The sequence below is a fragment of the Xiphophorus hellerii genome, chromosome 14 (assembly GCF_003331165.1).
Source record: "Xiphophorus hellerii strain 12219 chromosome 14, Xiphophorus_hellerii-4.1, whole genome shotgun sequence".
Classification (NCBI taxonomy): Eukaryota; Metazoa; Chordata; class Actinopteri; order Cyprinodontiformes; family Poeciliidae; genus Xiphophorus; species Xiphophorus hellerii.
The window spans coordinates 18379079-18395569 of NC_045685.1; the positions used below are offsets into that span (position 1 = coordinate 18379079).

The window sequence follows — 16491 nt, forward strand, 5'->3', positions numbered from 1 at the left end:
ATTAAGTATTTGAGTATATGTATTTATAGATATTTAAAACTAACAAAACTGTAATCCTTCATATGGCTCCACCTCAAACCTCTTCAGATAGTAATGAGAGCTCAAATCCTCTAGGGGGTGCTATACAAAAAGCTATTGTGAAAGCGGAAAGAAAATAGGAGTTGGAAATAAACCTCTTTCTTTTGTTTTTACATTTTCCTCTGTTGACTTCAATAAGTCTTGCTACATATCAAATATATAAAGATGCAATATATCGAGGAGGAACCTGAAACTAGAAAACCTGGCAGACATCTGGATGATATTTCACGAGATCAACAACAGAAGACTTAAATGCAGCCGTGTAACACCTATTACCAGCATTTTCCCTAAAATAGGAGGCTTATAAGCAAATTTAACCCTGTAAAATATGTAAAATATCCTCATTATTAAAGCTTTTTTATAAGAGCGTTTATTTGCAGCTGACTGCAAGTCAAAGGTCAGTGTTCATGATTGCTGCTGCTGCTCTCATTGCCTGTTAAATTGAAGGGAAAATGTGTAACAGACGCAAATGAGGTAAATGTTTAATCTAAAGTTGTCCAGCCTTCTGCCTGGTTTAGCATCATTGAATCTCCAGGGACAGAAGTGAAAAGCGACGGAGCCGATTCTTCCAGATCCAACGTCACAAGTTTTCAGAAAATAGCAGAGGATGGTTTCGATCCATCGACCTCTGGGTTATGGGCCCAGCACGCTTCCGCTGCGCCACTCTGCTGCACGTTGGGTTGATGGGGGAGGGAAAAGTGCTTCATCACCGTTGTGTGCTGCTTCACATTCAGTTCACAGCGAGGGGCTTCTTACGTAACATGGAGCCATTGTTTGCAGGGCAGTTTCACAAAGAGGAGCTCAAAGGAGTCAGGAGGATTTAAGGAGGCTCAACACATGAATACCGAGTAAACCATTTATAGTTAGCAGTCTTACACTGTGTCTTACAAAAGGATTCATGCCCCTTGAATGTTTTTCACACTTTGTGACATTACAACAACAAACTTCAAGGTAGTTTAATGGGATTTTATCAACAAAACATAGTGCATTCTTGTAACCTGCAGTAATATATAGCATGTTCTGCTCATTCATCTTTGTAAAATAGCTTAAGGTCAGTAATATTAAATTAGGTTTTGATTCTACATTGACTTTTGGTCTTTTTGAGTTGGCCAATGAGATAAAATCCCAATAAAATAAAAGAGGTAAGATATTTACCTCTTAAATATTCATATTTTTAAAGGGAATCTACAGATGTGGTGACCTAATGTTTTATTTTGAAAACAAATGCATACATACAAGATTGCTAGAAGGAAAAAGGAGATATATCAGCTGTGATGTACCGCTGTAACTAAGAAAATTCAGCTGCAGTAGCCACTGTTCAACCCAAAGAGGGCAGCACCGAGTCAGCATTAGGCTAAATATTGTAGAATTAAATATATTTACATAAAAATGTCTTAATTTACACAGAAACATTAAGAACCAATTAAGAAAGTTTATCTAAAAAAACCCAGTTTATTTGGGGTTTAGTTGCTCTTTAAACGGTTGTGTTACTAGGGTTCTTATTACAAACAGTGACAATAAAATGCTTCAACCTCTGATTATTGGTGTATTTAATTCAAACAAACCAACATGTATGTTTCAAGTAAGGAAGACCTTGATTACACAACTCTATGGGTTAATAAACACCTACAAGATGGAGATCATATCAGTGATGCATCAAGAATTGCACAATACAAATCAAAGTCCAGGACTAAATTATTGAGTACTTCACACCCTGTTCTTATTTAAAATCAGAGATATACAGTAATATGGATTGATTAGATCTTAAACGGGTCAAAACTCCTAGAACAGCGAAGCAAGTTTAGAAAATAAACACCTGAGCCTTTGTTCTGTGCTGAGACTAAAGTCCTTCATTGTTTCAGAGCCTGAAATCCGCCTGTTGGGTGTCTGCATGTTGGGACCCTGAAACAATGAGATGAAAAACACGCATCCTTAGACAGACTGGTCTGAACTGGTCTGGGTTTGTTTTGCTTCGCTCTGTTTTTTCTTTTTTTCCATCGAGCTCATGCCGTCTCGCAAAATAAACTCTCCCACAGGGGATCAGACCTGGATTTATTGTGAGGCTGAATCTCTGCCTGTTTGTGCTTTTTAACCAACTTAAACACTTTCATCAAAAGCTGGAATGAAGTACTACTTACTGTCTCATTTTCATTCCTTCCTTTTAATCCTTTTGACATTAGGTTTGCACATTTTCATTTCTTTTAGCAGTGGGATATTTTGTCTTTGTTGAAGCCCCGACCCTGAACCTGATGTGTTGTTTAACGTACAAAGACAGCTGAACTGGAGAGAACAGGAATTACTAGCCTGCATGCATTTTTGAGCTCAGAGCTAACAACCTTTAACTCCTTTCTAGCCACAAACAGAAAGAACTGCATCATCTAACAGAGAAAAACTCTAAATGCATAAACCGTACTCCCTTTCTTGGGATCAGGGCTCAGATAACATTAGTGGAAACACACACACATAAATATAGATCAGTATTGTGTTAATGTCACTTTAATATTTGCTTCCTCTTCATCTCATAAACATGTTTACATCTCCTTCCTTCAGCTCCCACTGTACGCCCTTTCCCCTTATTTCTCTGACTCCTCCCCTCCGTCATACTTCCCCTGACACTGCAAATCTCTTCCCCTCACTTTTTCTACCATGTTTCCTGCTGTTCAATATACCCCTGCCTGGAAAGAGGACTAACGTGAGTGGAAACGTTAGAATAGCCTGTTAGCTACTTTACATCTTGTCCCATGTGCTGCAGATCAACAGCACACTGTGTTCACATGAGGCAGCTCTGTTACAACCTGACTCTGCGAACGCGTGAGCGTCACACAGAGATAAAAAGAAAACCAGATGGAGCGGCTGGGTGAACACAGAGATGTTCACGATGAGTATCTGACTGTCTGGAGAATCTAGTGCTATAACACTGTTAGGATCTGGGGTTTAGGGTTTTCTCTTTTTTTGTGTGTTATTTAGTTTTTTCTATTAGCTCTGCCTTGTTTCCACTTCAATTCTTCCTAGTGATTCTAGTTCATTATGTTTATTTCTTGTTTCTAGTAATTCTTTGTCACTCTAGTTTTACTATGCTTCTTTAGTTTAGTTGTTCTTTAGTGTTAGATTTATTTCCAGTTCCCCTTTGGACTTTCTCTCTCCCTCTCCTCAGTCGGCCTCCTGCTCCCCCCACTCACACCTGGAGCCCATTAGCTCATCAGCCCAGGTCTTTTGTTCTGCATTCAACCTCCCCATATTGAAGCACCTCATTCTCAGTCACTCCTCGCCGGATTCTCTCGTCTATTCCTTGCCATCCTTCCCTTGGATTTATGGGTTTAGTTCTTTGGATTCAGTGGTTCATTATTAGTTTAGTGAGCCCTTTTTATATATTTTTTTGTCATTAAATCTTTTACTCAACTCAATGTTTTCTTGCCTGCTTCATTTGGGTCCATCTTCTAACACATCAAGAAAAATACCCCTTGAACTCTCCTACATTTGGTCAGTGAATTTTATTGTCTTAATAGTGAAGAGGAAGAAAAAAACATATTTTGTCTGAAAAGTGTGGCTTGTACCTATGTACAGTACAGTATGATCTCTGACTGATTTATTCTAACTCATGAATATGCTTTGATTTTAGCTCCTCCACTGCAGTTCTGGTTGTATGTGTGGGAGTGTATCTATTAGTGAGTTAGTATTGTATTTACAATTTTTAGTATATTAGCTGAAAGTGTGAAGATGTACCAGGATATATATAAATTAGAAGGTTGCACGGTTGTTTATAAATATATGCATTTTTATTGTATCTTGATTTATTATTTTGTACATACTTTAACATATAGGTTTTATTACATTGATTTAGAGGTTGCAAGGTTAAACACACGAATATATAGGCAGAAATAGTCTTCTGTATTGTTACTGTATTTTGATTTATAAATTGTATGCACTTTAATGCGTAGAAATGCCCAGCCAGTGGCTGGAGTTGCAAATTAGCTGTAGCTGTGCTCTTTATGCAACCCATAAGTTACAGACTTGTTCTGTTCTATGTTTGTGTGCATTGTCTCTGTCAAATAAACTAACAAATGAAGAATATTCAGGGTCATTGTCTTGCCGGAAGGCGAACCTCCACCTCAGTCTGAAGTCTATTGCAAACTCCAACAAGTTTTCCTCCAGGAATTTCCTATATTTAGTTCAGGCACTCTTCCCACTAACTCTCACCAGCTTCCCTGTGCCTGCCAAAAGAAGGCATCCCTTAAGAGTAATGCTATCATCATGTCTCTCTGTCGGGATGAACGGTCTGGTTGCTCAATATAAATTGGACTTCTTACAACATTTTTTGAACAGCGGGCTTTTTTCTTCCCTTGTTTGCATAAAGGTCAGATTTGTAGAGCACACAACTAATGTTTGTCCTGGTCTGCTTCTGATTAGATGGTTGGTAGAGGTTTTTTTGGTCTTCATGATGCTTTATGTTCATTTATTTTCTCTAACAAACCTCTGAAGCTTTAACAGATGAGTCAGGTTTTTACCATTATGCTGATGTCTGAAGGCAGATCTTCCTCATTTCCACTGAGTGGTACGCCACCGGTGACACTATATCCCCTTCTCGCGTGTCAACTCTCACTCCAGCCAGATAATGTCTGGTTCGGTTCTAGCCAAGTTGGGAGTGTCTCCATTGGCAGCGTGTTCATCACCATGTGGACGTGAACGGGTTAGTTTCTCTGAAATCTCTTGGTATGTTCGGTGTGGGTTGCCCAGTCTGACTGACGCTGCACGGCCAATGAATGCAGTGTTCTGCCAATCACTTGTACGCAATACCTGGCTTGTACCATCTCTGAGGAGGTTCCAAAACAATGGGAAGGAACTGAGTAGGATCTGCAGACAAATCTGAGGAAGAACCGAGCAAAAACAACGCCTGTAGACAGGGGCTTATATGATCAAATTCAGGACATTTCCTCTGCCAATTGGATTCACTGGGCAGGCGATGTGGCATCATGCTAGTCTGACGACAATCTTAGCGGCAGTGGTGCAGTAGTATGTCTCGTGCTTGTTGCAAGCAGTGATGTTTTTCTGTTCCCCAATCAGTGGACTGTAATATGAAACGGGAATAGCTCCACCCTAACCGTATTGTACCATTGTCCATTGACCTACAACTAAAGGAAGTTCAGGAATGGTGTGGTACGGGTTGTATGGGCCGATTTTACACTGGAAATGGACAAAGTGTTGTGTAGAACCAAATCAATCAGTAGAAATGAGACATAAGTTACACTAGATTTTATATCAGGGCATCAGGGTAAAGATGGTTGAATTAATTTCACCCTTTTCAAATGTTTGTTTTTAAAACTGTTAATCCTGCCCTAACCCTATCTCTGATCCGGTATCATTTTTGTTCCACTATTCTTTTAATCCACTATTCTTCTAATCTACTACTTTCTGTTGGTCTATTAGAGGTCATCCCAATAAACCAACCAAAGATGGACAAATTAGAAGAGTGTGGAAACTTTTGGAAAGCAATGGGGGTGGCTGTGACATTTGCTCTGGGTCGAAACATTTGCCCTGGGTCAAGGCATACATTTCTGCAGCTCAATGGGATCGTGAGACACTGTCTGAGGTCTGGCCCAATAACTTAGGCTAAAAGTTGCTGTGTCACAGTGTCCGAAATAGATAGGTGCAGGTTTTAGGCCAAGACGTAAATAGACAGACTGACCCTGTGGTGAATGAGAAGCTGGAGTACAACTTTATATTTTTACACCTCATGAATATATGGGTCAGCTCTGATTTATGTGACCTATAATATTACAGAGGAAGCGTGAAGAGAATCTGGGGTAAATCAAACACATAAACAGAGCAAGAACTTACATGCAGAGGTGCAGTCACGTGAGAGCAGAGTAGGTAAGCTGGTTCCTGCTGGTTTTTCTGTGGCTTCACAAAGTTGTTGACTTGTTTTTAAATTGTAGAGACTGACTCAGAAATAACAGCCTGAGTGGTTAGGTACAGATCAAATACATGGTGTGAAGCAACAACGAGCTTGTGTTACAAAGAAACTGCCAAAAGAATGTTTATTTCTCATCTACAAACCCTACACCTAATGGTAATAATTTAAATGATTGTTGAGTTAAAAGTTTAGCTCAACATTATTGTTGCAGATAATGAAGCTCTCCAAATATTCAGGCAACAACCTTGTACTGTAAACAAAGCAAATAGCACTGGAGACCCCAATGGACTGTGAGCATGAAACTGTTGGGAGGTTTTTTCTGAGAACTATGTTGTACAGTGAAGGTTAGCAGCAGCTGGGAAATGTGTCAGAGCAACAGCAGCCACAGGAGGAGGATGTTGTTTTTCAGATCAGATCATTTAAATTAACTATAATGTAATACAGGCGACATTATGACTTCAGTCATCAGCAAAAATCAGATCACATTAAAACAGGAGGGTTCACATGAAAACAAAACAGCAAGGTGAAACGCAGACCTTTGAGATCAAAGAGCTGTTTTTATGCCTTTACCGAGAAAAGTCTTTGTGTAAATCCCGTCCATTGTTAGGAGGCAGGAAAATAAACTAAAAACAGAGAACATGGCAGGTTTACATGAGCCCACAGCGTCTGTAAAAAGAAAGAATCCCCCGTTACGTTTCCTAGTCTTCATTTGCAAATACAATCAGTGACTTGCAAGTACTGAACTTGATTTGTACCCAAAGAAATCACTGGATTTTACTGGGATTGTATGAAATAGGAAAATTTAAACATAGTTTTCTAGATCTTTTACAAATACAACCTGACAAGTGAAGTGTGTTTGCTTTATTTGCTTTATCTTTATTCTTTCTTAAAGCACATTTAACAGGACTTATAGGTGAAAGTATTTTCACATCAAGACATCTACATTTTACCTGTTTGTCTCTGCAAAATAGTTTAAGCTCAACGAGTCAAGGATTCCCCATCACATTCAGGTTTAGACTTTAACTAGGCCATCTAAATATGTAATCCTGCTTTAAAGTTGGGGTTGGAACCTTCCTTTATTCACTGATCTTCTAGAGAAGGTTAATAGATTACACAAAACTGGATTCTTCTTTGAAGATTTGTTGCTTTGGATTTTATTCAGGGGTATCAAACCAGGGGAGGCAGACTACAAAAGCAAAATTTTCAGTTGGTTAAAAGTTGGAAAGCACATATCCTTTTTCTTTTCCTTATGTTACTTGGTGTTGGTTTATTATTGAAGTTTTGTAGTTTTAGTGTGTGAATACTTTTAAGGGTAAGTCTTTTTCACAAATCTACACTTTTTTTTTGTCATTTCCATGTTAGATTGTACATAACAAATCCTTTAACAAACAAAGAGAAAGCATTCTTTTCACCTCGTCTGTGCCTCACAGAAGAAGGGAGCATTTTAGCACAGATGATGATTTAATTAGACCTGTGAGAAACCAGGCCAATCATTTAAAGATCAAAGGTTTGATGTCTAAATCAATCATCATGGCTAATTATACTAATGATGTAATCAATGATGTGCCTAATTTTACTGTTTTCTCTATTTCAGAGTGGAGGAACATTTCGATTAAACATATCTTCAAAAAGTACATTTTGTACTTTCTTTATTATTATTATTATTATTTTTTTCAAAAGTGGAAACATCAGCGAGAATTTAAACTAACTACTATCACATTACATTTGACTGCAACGACGTGGAGGCAAAAAACTATATTTGTATTTAATTAGTTTTGTAAAAAAAAAATGCCATATTTGTCCTCGTGGCCGGAGAGAGAGAGAGAGAGAGAGAGAGAGAGAGTGAAGCAACTGATTGGTTGATTTCTCTCTCAGTGGGCGGGGCTAAAACTGGGCTACAAATACACTCCAACCGGCATTTCAAAGGAGATCAGAGGAGACATCATTCAAACTGGGGCAGCAGAACTCGACGGACATTTAACTGCTTTTAACAGGTAACCCTAAATTTATTTAGTGGGATTTTTCTCTTCCCTGAGAACCGTGTAGTTGGCTTACATTTCAGATATAATATCACGGGGTCTCGAGAGGAAATGGAAGGTTTTAACACGTGGACTGGCGCCTGACGTAGGTGGATTTCATCTTTAAAGAAGACAAAAGCTGGACTATTACCATTATTTTAGTGGGTTTTTTTGGTCTAATTTCTCATTTCTACTTTGAGTTATCAATATAAAACATAAAGTGGTTTTCGCTTTTTTTTCCCTGTTAATCTGTATTTGTAGTTCAGAAGCGATTAAAGTGAATAAACCTGTTAAATGCCGGTTGGAGCCACTTCCGGCTCAACAAATTAAGACACACGAGGTTTTAGGTTGACTATTTTAGACTACAACGCTCATGAGGAGTTGCGTGAATTAATATTGTTGTCATTCTCTAGGTAAAGGAGGCATCATATCGTCGCGTTTTAGAATTTTATTTATATTTTTAAATAAATAAAATATTTCTCGCTCTTTTATTGTGAAATTTCACCGTTTTAGCTTAGTCTGCAACTCTGGGAGTCGATTTCATCAGACAACTGTTGAACGCGGAAATAAGATTATAATCTTTAGCAATTGAATGGCAGTCCAAAACTACAACAATTTTAAAAAATCTCAATTGTTTTAGATCAAAATTTTAAAATCATATTAATATAATTGCAACTTCGATCTGTATATGAAAACCTTCATTTAATTTTATGTGAAATATATGTAGAACTATATAAATGTATTTATTGGTACTTTTTAGTGATATTTTAAAATGTAAAAATTTTTATGCATATTAAAATAACCTTTTTGCAGTCCTTTATACAATTTAGTAGCCTTTATCAACGTTTACTTTACTCCCCTGTCCTACAGTTCACGTTTTAATGTGAAACCTGAATAAACTGGAACTGATTCAAATTAAATATTCAGTTGCACCTTTTCAAATGCTGTAGAGGAGACCATAAATCAACTTGACAGGCCATTTTCCCTCATTATTTGATCATAAATCAGATCCAACCATGAATAAGGACACAGAGATGGACCTGGAGGAGGTGAAGCTGAACACGGTGGACCAGGAGAAGCAGCCTATTGCCGGAGACGGTCCCTCTCTTGCTGGAGAGAAGAACGGCAGCGTGAAGCTGAAGATTCCTGATGAGGATGTAACGTTCACCGGCCTCTCCAAGGAGGAGCTGATGAAGGTGGCTGGCACCCCGGGGTAAGAGCCGACAAAATACAACTTGGTCATTATCTATCTGTAGGTTATTACTTAAACATTTCCCAAACCTTACATGTATGTTTTAACATGTAGGTGGGTGCGAACTCGCTGGGTACTGCTGGTTCTGTTCTGGCTGGGCTGGGTCGGCATGCTGGCCGGCGCCATAGTGATCATCGTCCAGGCTCCTCGCTGCAAACCCATCCCTGAGATGCACTGGTGGAATGAAGGGCCTCTGTACCAGATCCCCAGCCTTGAGGATTTCTCAGATGGACTGAAAGGTAGAATGTTTTTGGAGATTAGAAAAAATCTTTAACTTTGATTATTGTGTTAATGTTCTGCACAAAAATAAGACTTTCCCTTAAATCAGGGGTGCTAATTTTATGCGACCCCCAACTGCACAGGTGGTTCATGCAAATGGAGACTTTTTATTTGTAATTATTTGTATTTGTAATTGACCAATATAACTTTCTAACAATGGAAAATGTTACATTCACTCAAAGTTTCTTTACTCCCAAGCCCCTCGTTTATCCAGAGACATTTTACTGAAAAGCTGACTTTTCTGAACCCAAATCAGCTTTTATTTCATTTATTTTACTTGACTAAGTGTAGCAAGCATTTTGAATGAAAGTCACACAAATCTTAATATAGCTGAATAATTTGCTCAAGTGAACAAATTTATTATTCAGTTGTAAGAGAACAAATTGTTCCATTGAACAAAAAGAACAATTTGTTATTTCGGCTGTAACAAATTGTTCTTTGTAAAAGAATTTAAAGACTAGATCCCTTTTAAAATCTTTTTTTAAAATTTGAATCTACACTAAATAAGATTCATTTTGTACCAAAAATAAAAATTTGACTACTTTATTTGCTTTTTAGTTCTTTCTTTCCTTTCTTTTTTGAACTCTCTTGTCTTAAATGTTCCAGCTGATTCACGAGTGTAGTCTTGTGACGAAGTTTTGCTTAGTTGGATAAGAAACTGCTGACTCTGCTGGGACTGTGAGACTAAAGGCCAAAGGGACGTAGAACACGACTGAGTCACTTCTTTCATGTCTCATTCAGATTTAAAGTCGTACTGAGTTACCCTTAACTACTAACTGAACTATTTGTTTTTTTAATCCATTCATTAAAATGCTTCAAGCTGCTCCAATTTTTTTGGAGACGGGTCAAAAGGACAGAATGTCCTGCACTTGCTGCAAATTAGTGGGGGACACACTGTGGTTTCCAGCAGGCTTTGGGAGGAATTCCAGAAACCACATGTGACTTTATTGTTCTCGCATAGAGACCCTGCTTGTGCTCAGACTTCACATGGCTGGCACAGGGTGTGGATGTGGTTCTTCACACACTCCTGTCTTGGGTCAATACTTGTCTGTTTCACACTTTTTTTTTTTTTTGTTTCTCCTAAAGTGTGTCCTTCAGATCTCCACAAATCAGGGTTTCTACAGGTGCTTGAACCTCACTGTAATTGAAATAAAGATTCTTATTTGTTTTCAAATTCAAAAATACTCTACTGATCCCAGTAAAGGGAAATTATGATAAACAAAGTTATTGAAATTGGGGGATGTTTCATTAAATTAGTGTTGTTGTTGTTTTAGTCAGGAGTGTGAAAGAGACATTTCCGAAATTTTATATTTTATTTTTATGTTCTCCTACAATGTGGGCATTGTAGGGAGAGCAATAAATCACGATATCGTATACCGTAATAGACATGACATGATTTATTGACGTGATAAATGTCAATAAATAAAATGCTTGGTAGAAAATATAAGGCATTATCAGGGACATAAGCAGAGGAGAAAATTTACCCTCAGTCTCTCACAGCAAACTAAACAAGATTGGTGGCATTGACTGACTAACTCTTTGGTTACCTAGCAACGACCCGCTGAGTAACTTGTGGTTACCTAGCAACGACCTGCTGAGTAACTGATGCAGCAGTTTGTTCCTCACTGCTTAAAAATAAAAAATGGCACGGAGTGAAAAACGAGGTAAAACAGAAAAGGTCACGCCACCAGTTTGGCAATATTTCAGATATTTAAAACAAAAAATATTTATCCATCAACTGATATGAAATGATTGTATTGTGACGCATTTTTCAGCCATCCTGTCCAGATCTAATTTACAGTAATATTATGAAATGGTGAATTGAAACTGCCTTTAGTTTGTTTATGTTTTGTTTTTTTTTATCCTCAAAACTGGTGTAAGATTTTGAAAACTTGCCTTCAAACTGCCTGAATTTTACTGTGGGAAAAGTGGACAAACTTTGTCAAATGTTTGCTTTTTTTTTTTTTTTTTTTTACACGCCCGTTCTAGGTTTTCCGTACTGTGTGTGAAATTCATACTGAGGATTTATTTTATGACCCTGTATTCTGTCCTCTGCCAGGTCTTGAGGGGAAGTTGGACCAGCTGAACCAGTTAAAGGTCAAAGGTCTGGTTCTTGGTCCATTTCACGCCGTCCAGAAGGACGAGCCAAACTCCCTGGATCTTGAAAACATCCTCAGAAACCATGGAACGGAGAAAGAGTTGGAGGCTGTGCTTCTGAAGGCTAAAAAGAAAGGTAGCTTATTTTATTAAATTAAAAGCTCAAAATTAAAACTGTTCAGTGACTTATTTAGTTTGGTGCTTTCCCGTTTCCTTTTTAAGGTATTTCTGTGGTTGTTGACCTGACTCCGAACTATGAGGGAGCTAATCCATGGTTTTCTGCCATCGACGATGAGGTGATGGAGAAAGTCAGGGTGAGCCAGTGTTTACATTTGTCTGAATTTCACGCGCTTTCTTCAGTGGTTCTGTACCAACATGATGTGTTCCTGCTCTCTTCCAGAAGGCAGCAGAGCGCTGGATAAACCTGGGTGTTGATGGCATCAAGGTGTCAGACCTAAGGTCTGCCTCCAGCTTCAACGAGTGGCAATCACTGAGGACTGTCGTCCAGGGCAACCACACTGTCGGCAAAGCGAGGTGACTGAATCCGTTTTCTGACCTCTGAGAAACTAGTGGAATACATTTAGGGGAGAAAATGAGGTTAATTTGTCAGTCTAATTGGTTATTTTTCCATGAGTTTGATCTCAGAGCTTTCAAATATCAGCTGATTTGTTGCACAGACATTCCAGTGTGAGGTAATAAGTGGAGAAAGGTCAGCAAGAAAACAAATGAGTGTCTCTTTTTTTTCTGTCATGGTAGAGTGACCCCTGGTGGTGAAGTTGTATCCTGACCTTTTAAAATCGCATAACCTTTTGTTAACTAGTCTCTAGACCTAATTTTAAACCTGAAATACATCCTGAATTTTCAGTAGGTCTTTAAATTTGATTCCTTGTTCTTTTGACTTTTTTTAAATTTAGTTTTTGAGTTAAGGAATGCATTGATTCAAAACCTGTTAATTATTCTCAGTCTTTTGATTTATTTTGATAATTAATTGGGTAATCGTATTGAAAAAAATTCAGTTTTTCAGTTATGAAGTCTCTATAATTAAATTTGTTCTTCAAAAAAAGGGGACAGACTAAAACACCAGTCTTGTCTTTCAGTTTTTGGTAGAGAAAAACAATAAATCTTTCAAATGAGCTCATGGAATTAATTTATTGCTTAGGCCTAATTTATTTGTGTTGCAGCTACAGTGAAAAGCTCTGCCTTGTTTTTTTCTGTTTAGTTTCTGACCTAGCATTCTTCCTCTCAGGGCGCTGATTGGTGCGGTAGAAGAGGCTTCAGCAGATGAGGTGGCCCGCCTGATCAACACCACTGGTGTGGATATTATTCTGCCCAACCTCCTCAGCTCCAGTGACAACGGTGGGTTTAGCCTGTCTGAGCCAAGAACTGTGTCTCTGTTTTTGTTTGGAGTTTTGATGTATTTTGTGTTTTTGTTTTTTCCCTGTGGATTTTCAGGCGTGGCGCGCATCAAAGCTGTGGACGTCCTCCACTCTCAGCAGAGCAGTGTGGGCTGGGGTCTCGGAGCCAGTAAACTGGAGCCTCTGTCCAAAGCGGCAACGTCCTCAGACCTGCAGCGTCTCTACCACCTGCTGCTCTTCACTTTGCCTGGAATACCGGTGTTTACCTACGGAGATGAACTTGGCCTTCAATTAAATGTAAGCCCCAACCTGACAATGTGTCGAAATGTTCAAACAACTTTCCTCTAATTGACTCTGATCAGACATAATATCCGCATTTTATGTCTGAAAACTTTTCTTGCCATTTATGAAATGCATCAAATCTTGGGTCACATGTAATTTAAAAGAAAAAGCTGAATTCCTAAAAATGGCGTTCAGGAAATCTGTATAAAAGCTGAATTAATTTTCATACTCAAAAAAAAACCCTTTAACTTCCACATTTCAGGGTACGAACTGGCCCAAGATGGTTTGGGAAACTAACGCAAGTGTAAGTGTTCAGTCAGTTGTGACTTTTTTTTTTTTTTTAAGGGACATTAATTTGCTGTCCTCAAGTAGCTACTTGTTTTAAACATCCTTACATCTCTGGTATGCAGGCTAACCAGACGGAAAGCAGGACGTGGTTCAAATCCCTCAGTGACCTCCGAGGCAAGGAGCGTTCGCTGCTTCACGGCGACTATTATCCGCTCAACTCCTCTGCCACATCCCTCGCCTTCCTTCGTGTGTGGGACCAGAGCGAAAGATACATAACCGCAGTTAACTGGGGAGAGAAACCAGCAGAAATAAAAATTACACTTCCTCCTTCAGGTGAGCTGGTGGCCAAATAATATGCAGAAAATCAGTCATGTAAATTGTAGGGGAGAGGATTGGAGCCACTGGGGGGGAAAAAAAATTGTGATTTTAGTCTTAAAATGCTGAGTTTGTTAAGTTTGTACTTGATATTCTGACCATTAACATTTTTTAAAAAAATTTTCCACTTTAAAATGTTGACTTTTTTTCCTCCCTCAAAATTTCTTTTTCATTTAAAATTTTGACTCCCCCCCTCAAAATTCCAACTTAGTACTTTGAGATCAAAAGTCAAAATTGAGATTAAAGGTAAAATCCTACTTTTTCTTACTGTTTAATACTAGTTGTATTAAACTTTTTTCTTTTTTTGCTCCTGCAGAAGGTGTAACTTTGCCAGACACAGCCGAAGTGAAGATGTCGACGGATGAAAATCTGGCAGTGCAGTCGTCCGTCAGCCTGGAGAAGTTCACTATAGGACCTGAAAAAGCAGTGATCCTGCAGTTCCCCTTTACAGGCTAAAGATGGCGCCAAACCTACAGCACAGTTGTCTGCAGATCAGATTTATTTTGTAGAAGCTCAAGTCAGCAATGCTAAATCTTAGGAGTTGGATGAAACATTTTAAAAATTCAGGATTTGTATTTTGTTACCATAACAAGTCATTAGTTTGGTCAGGATGTGTTTGGAGGAAAGCAGTGGCCAGTTTCAGCTTTTTAAAAATGTCTTTTGTTCAAAAACAAAATGCTTTTTAACGTTGACTTTTTGTTCAGATGTCTAAGACATTCCATCTGTGTTTTTTGAACATTCCTTTATTATGTTTTTGTTTCTAAACCAGTGTTTTAGTAAATGTTCCAGCTCTTTCTTTTCACTCCTGGAAAACATTTTTGGATTCAGACAAAGGTAACTGAAGCTTGTGGAAGCAAAATTAAAGAAATGAGTAAACTGGTCTGTGCTGACTCTTGTGTACACTTTTTTTTTGTGTTTTTTTTTTGCAACACCACTTATGAAAGTTGTCTTTTTATCTAAGCCAAAGATAATATCAGAAAATGTTTTTCAGCATATACAGGTGTGTGAAACTGTGTCACAGATGTTGAGGGGTAGCGTGTCTTCATTCTCACCAACCTAAGATTTAGAGGTTATCTTGATGTGTATTTTACTACACTGATGCATGCATAGCTCACTTTCTATGGCGTTAAAGTGTTTGAAGCATCTGGCAGTGGCTCTCAAATGATTTATGTAAAACTACTTCAAATTTGGGTAAGTTTGACTAATTCTGCTATGCTATGACCATAAAACGGAGATGAAAATTTAAACGGCTGGAGGTTTCAGTAAGCGTTATGGCGGACATCAACTCTGAATAAACCACATAAATTCAGGAACTGAACTCGGACAAAACTACATCTGTAAAAACTCCAGTCACGTTAAATCTTTGTTTAGAAATGTAGGATCTTCTGTTTGGACATAAATCTTGATTCACATGATGAGCTGAAGCAAATCATTTAGTTTGGTAAAAATCTCTACAATTAGCATGTTTGGTTTGAAGTATTGAACTTTTGAGAACGATAAACGAACAAGGACTGCATTGCTGTCATGGTGCTGCACCTTTGGGGGGAAAAAAAGCCTTCGTGGTTTTCCACATGTAGGCCAGTATAGACTATATATATATATACAGTATATATAAATAAAGAAATCTGACTAATGCGTCTTTATGACACATCTTAATAATCCCTAAATATTTTTTTATTTATATACTTGTCACTTTGTGTAATGGCATTGAATTAATATTTAAACCATATTAATTCAAAAAGGTATTAAAAGGAAAATGTTCCAGTTTTCACTACAAATACTTATCTATTATATTAAAATTGTGTTAGCAAGTCTTACTATATGTGTTTATCATTTATGTATCTAATACATTTGCTTTGAACAAAGGCTACAATACCAATGGCGTTCTTTTTTTTAAACTTTTTTTTAGTTTTCTCTTTACATTAATAGTTTTGTACTATGTAAATAATAATAATAGGATGACATGACTGTGTTTTCATAAAAAGTATTTTAACATTGATTATATAAATAGATTTAACATATAGAGTATATTAACCGAAGAAAAAGACAAAATTCTGACTAGATGTTAAAATTCTAGTATATCATTAGCCTTACATTTAGTTTTATCAATGTAACTATAAACAAACCCCATTTTTGTTTATATATTTATAGAGTCCAGTTTATTTCATTTATAAACAGTTTATGAACAGAAATGACAAGACAACCCAAAGATTTCTCAAATTATTTGTACGACTACGTTTCTATCCAACAGATTAGCCGAGAACAAAAGGTTCACGGCTACTGATACCATCACTGTACAGCATTTTGACAGAAAGCGTTGCTGCTTTCCCCTTTCATCGGCCATCATTGTTGTTTTTACATTTTAAAAATTTATTTTTTTAAGAAACACAATAAAACTGTTTTGGTGACTCCATGGAAATGATAGCATTACAGTCAGAGCATTTTAAATAATAATAATAATAAAAAATCATTAATTAGCAGCTAATCTGACTGCAGTAATGGCAACGGTCCTTGGAATGAAATGAATAAAAATCCTGAGTCACTCATTAAATTTAG

At 37.6% G+C, this 16491-nt stretch overlaps 1 protein-coding gene and 1 non-coding gene across 3 annotated transcripts; one reads left to right on the top strand and one right to left on the bottom strand.

Annotated features, from left to right (window-relative positions):
• Nucleotides 1-676: 676 nt before the first annotated feature.
• trnam-cau (transfer RNA methionine (anticodon CAU)) lies at nucleotides 677-748 on the bottom strand. The gene has a single exon. It is a non-coding gene; the product is annotated as a tRNA-Met (tRNA).
• Nucleotides 749-7850: 7102 nt separating this feature from the next.
• Nucleotides 7851-14817, top strand: slc3a2a (solute carrier family 3 member 2a). Of its 2 annotated transcripts, none has more exons than XM_032583604.1 (11): nucleotides 7851-7983; nucleotides 9016-9220; nucleotides 9314-9498; nucleotides 11598-11771; nucleotides 11858-11949; nucleotides 12036-12169; nucleotides 12882-12991; nucleotides 13088-13287; nucleotides 13535-13576; nucleotides 13683-13893; nucleotides 14252-14817. In XM_032583604.1, exons 2-11 carry the CDS (start codon nucleotides 9024-9026, stop codon nucleotides 14389-14391), a joined length of 1485 nt encoding a protein of 494 aa, XP_032439495.1. In that variant the 5' UTR covers nucleotides 7851-7983; nucleotides 9016-9023; the 3' UTR covers nucleotides 14392-14817. The 2 variants fall into 2 exon arrangements, with proteins under 2 accessions (XP_032439495.1, XP_032439496.1); XM_032583605.1 differs by having other exon boundaries at nucleotides 13535-13570.
• The last annotated feature ends 1674 nt before the right edge of the window (nucleotides 14818-16491 follow it).

Coding starts and splice junctions, on each gene's coding strand:
- slc3a2a (XM_032583604.1), top strand. CDS start 9,024: ATGAATAAGGACACAGAGATGGACCTGGAGGAGGTGAAGCTGAACACG. Junction 12,170..12,881: donor CACACTGTCGGCAAAGCGAG/GTGACTGAATCC, acceptor TCTTCCTCTCAG/GGCGCTGATTGGTGCGGTAG. Junction 13,894..14,251: donor AATTACACTTCCTCCTTCAG/GTGAGCTGGTGG, acceptor TTGCTCCTGCAG/AAGGTGTAACTTTGCCAGAC.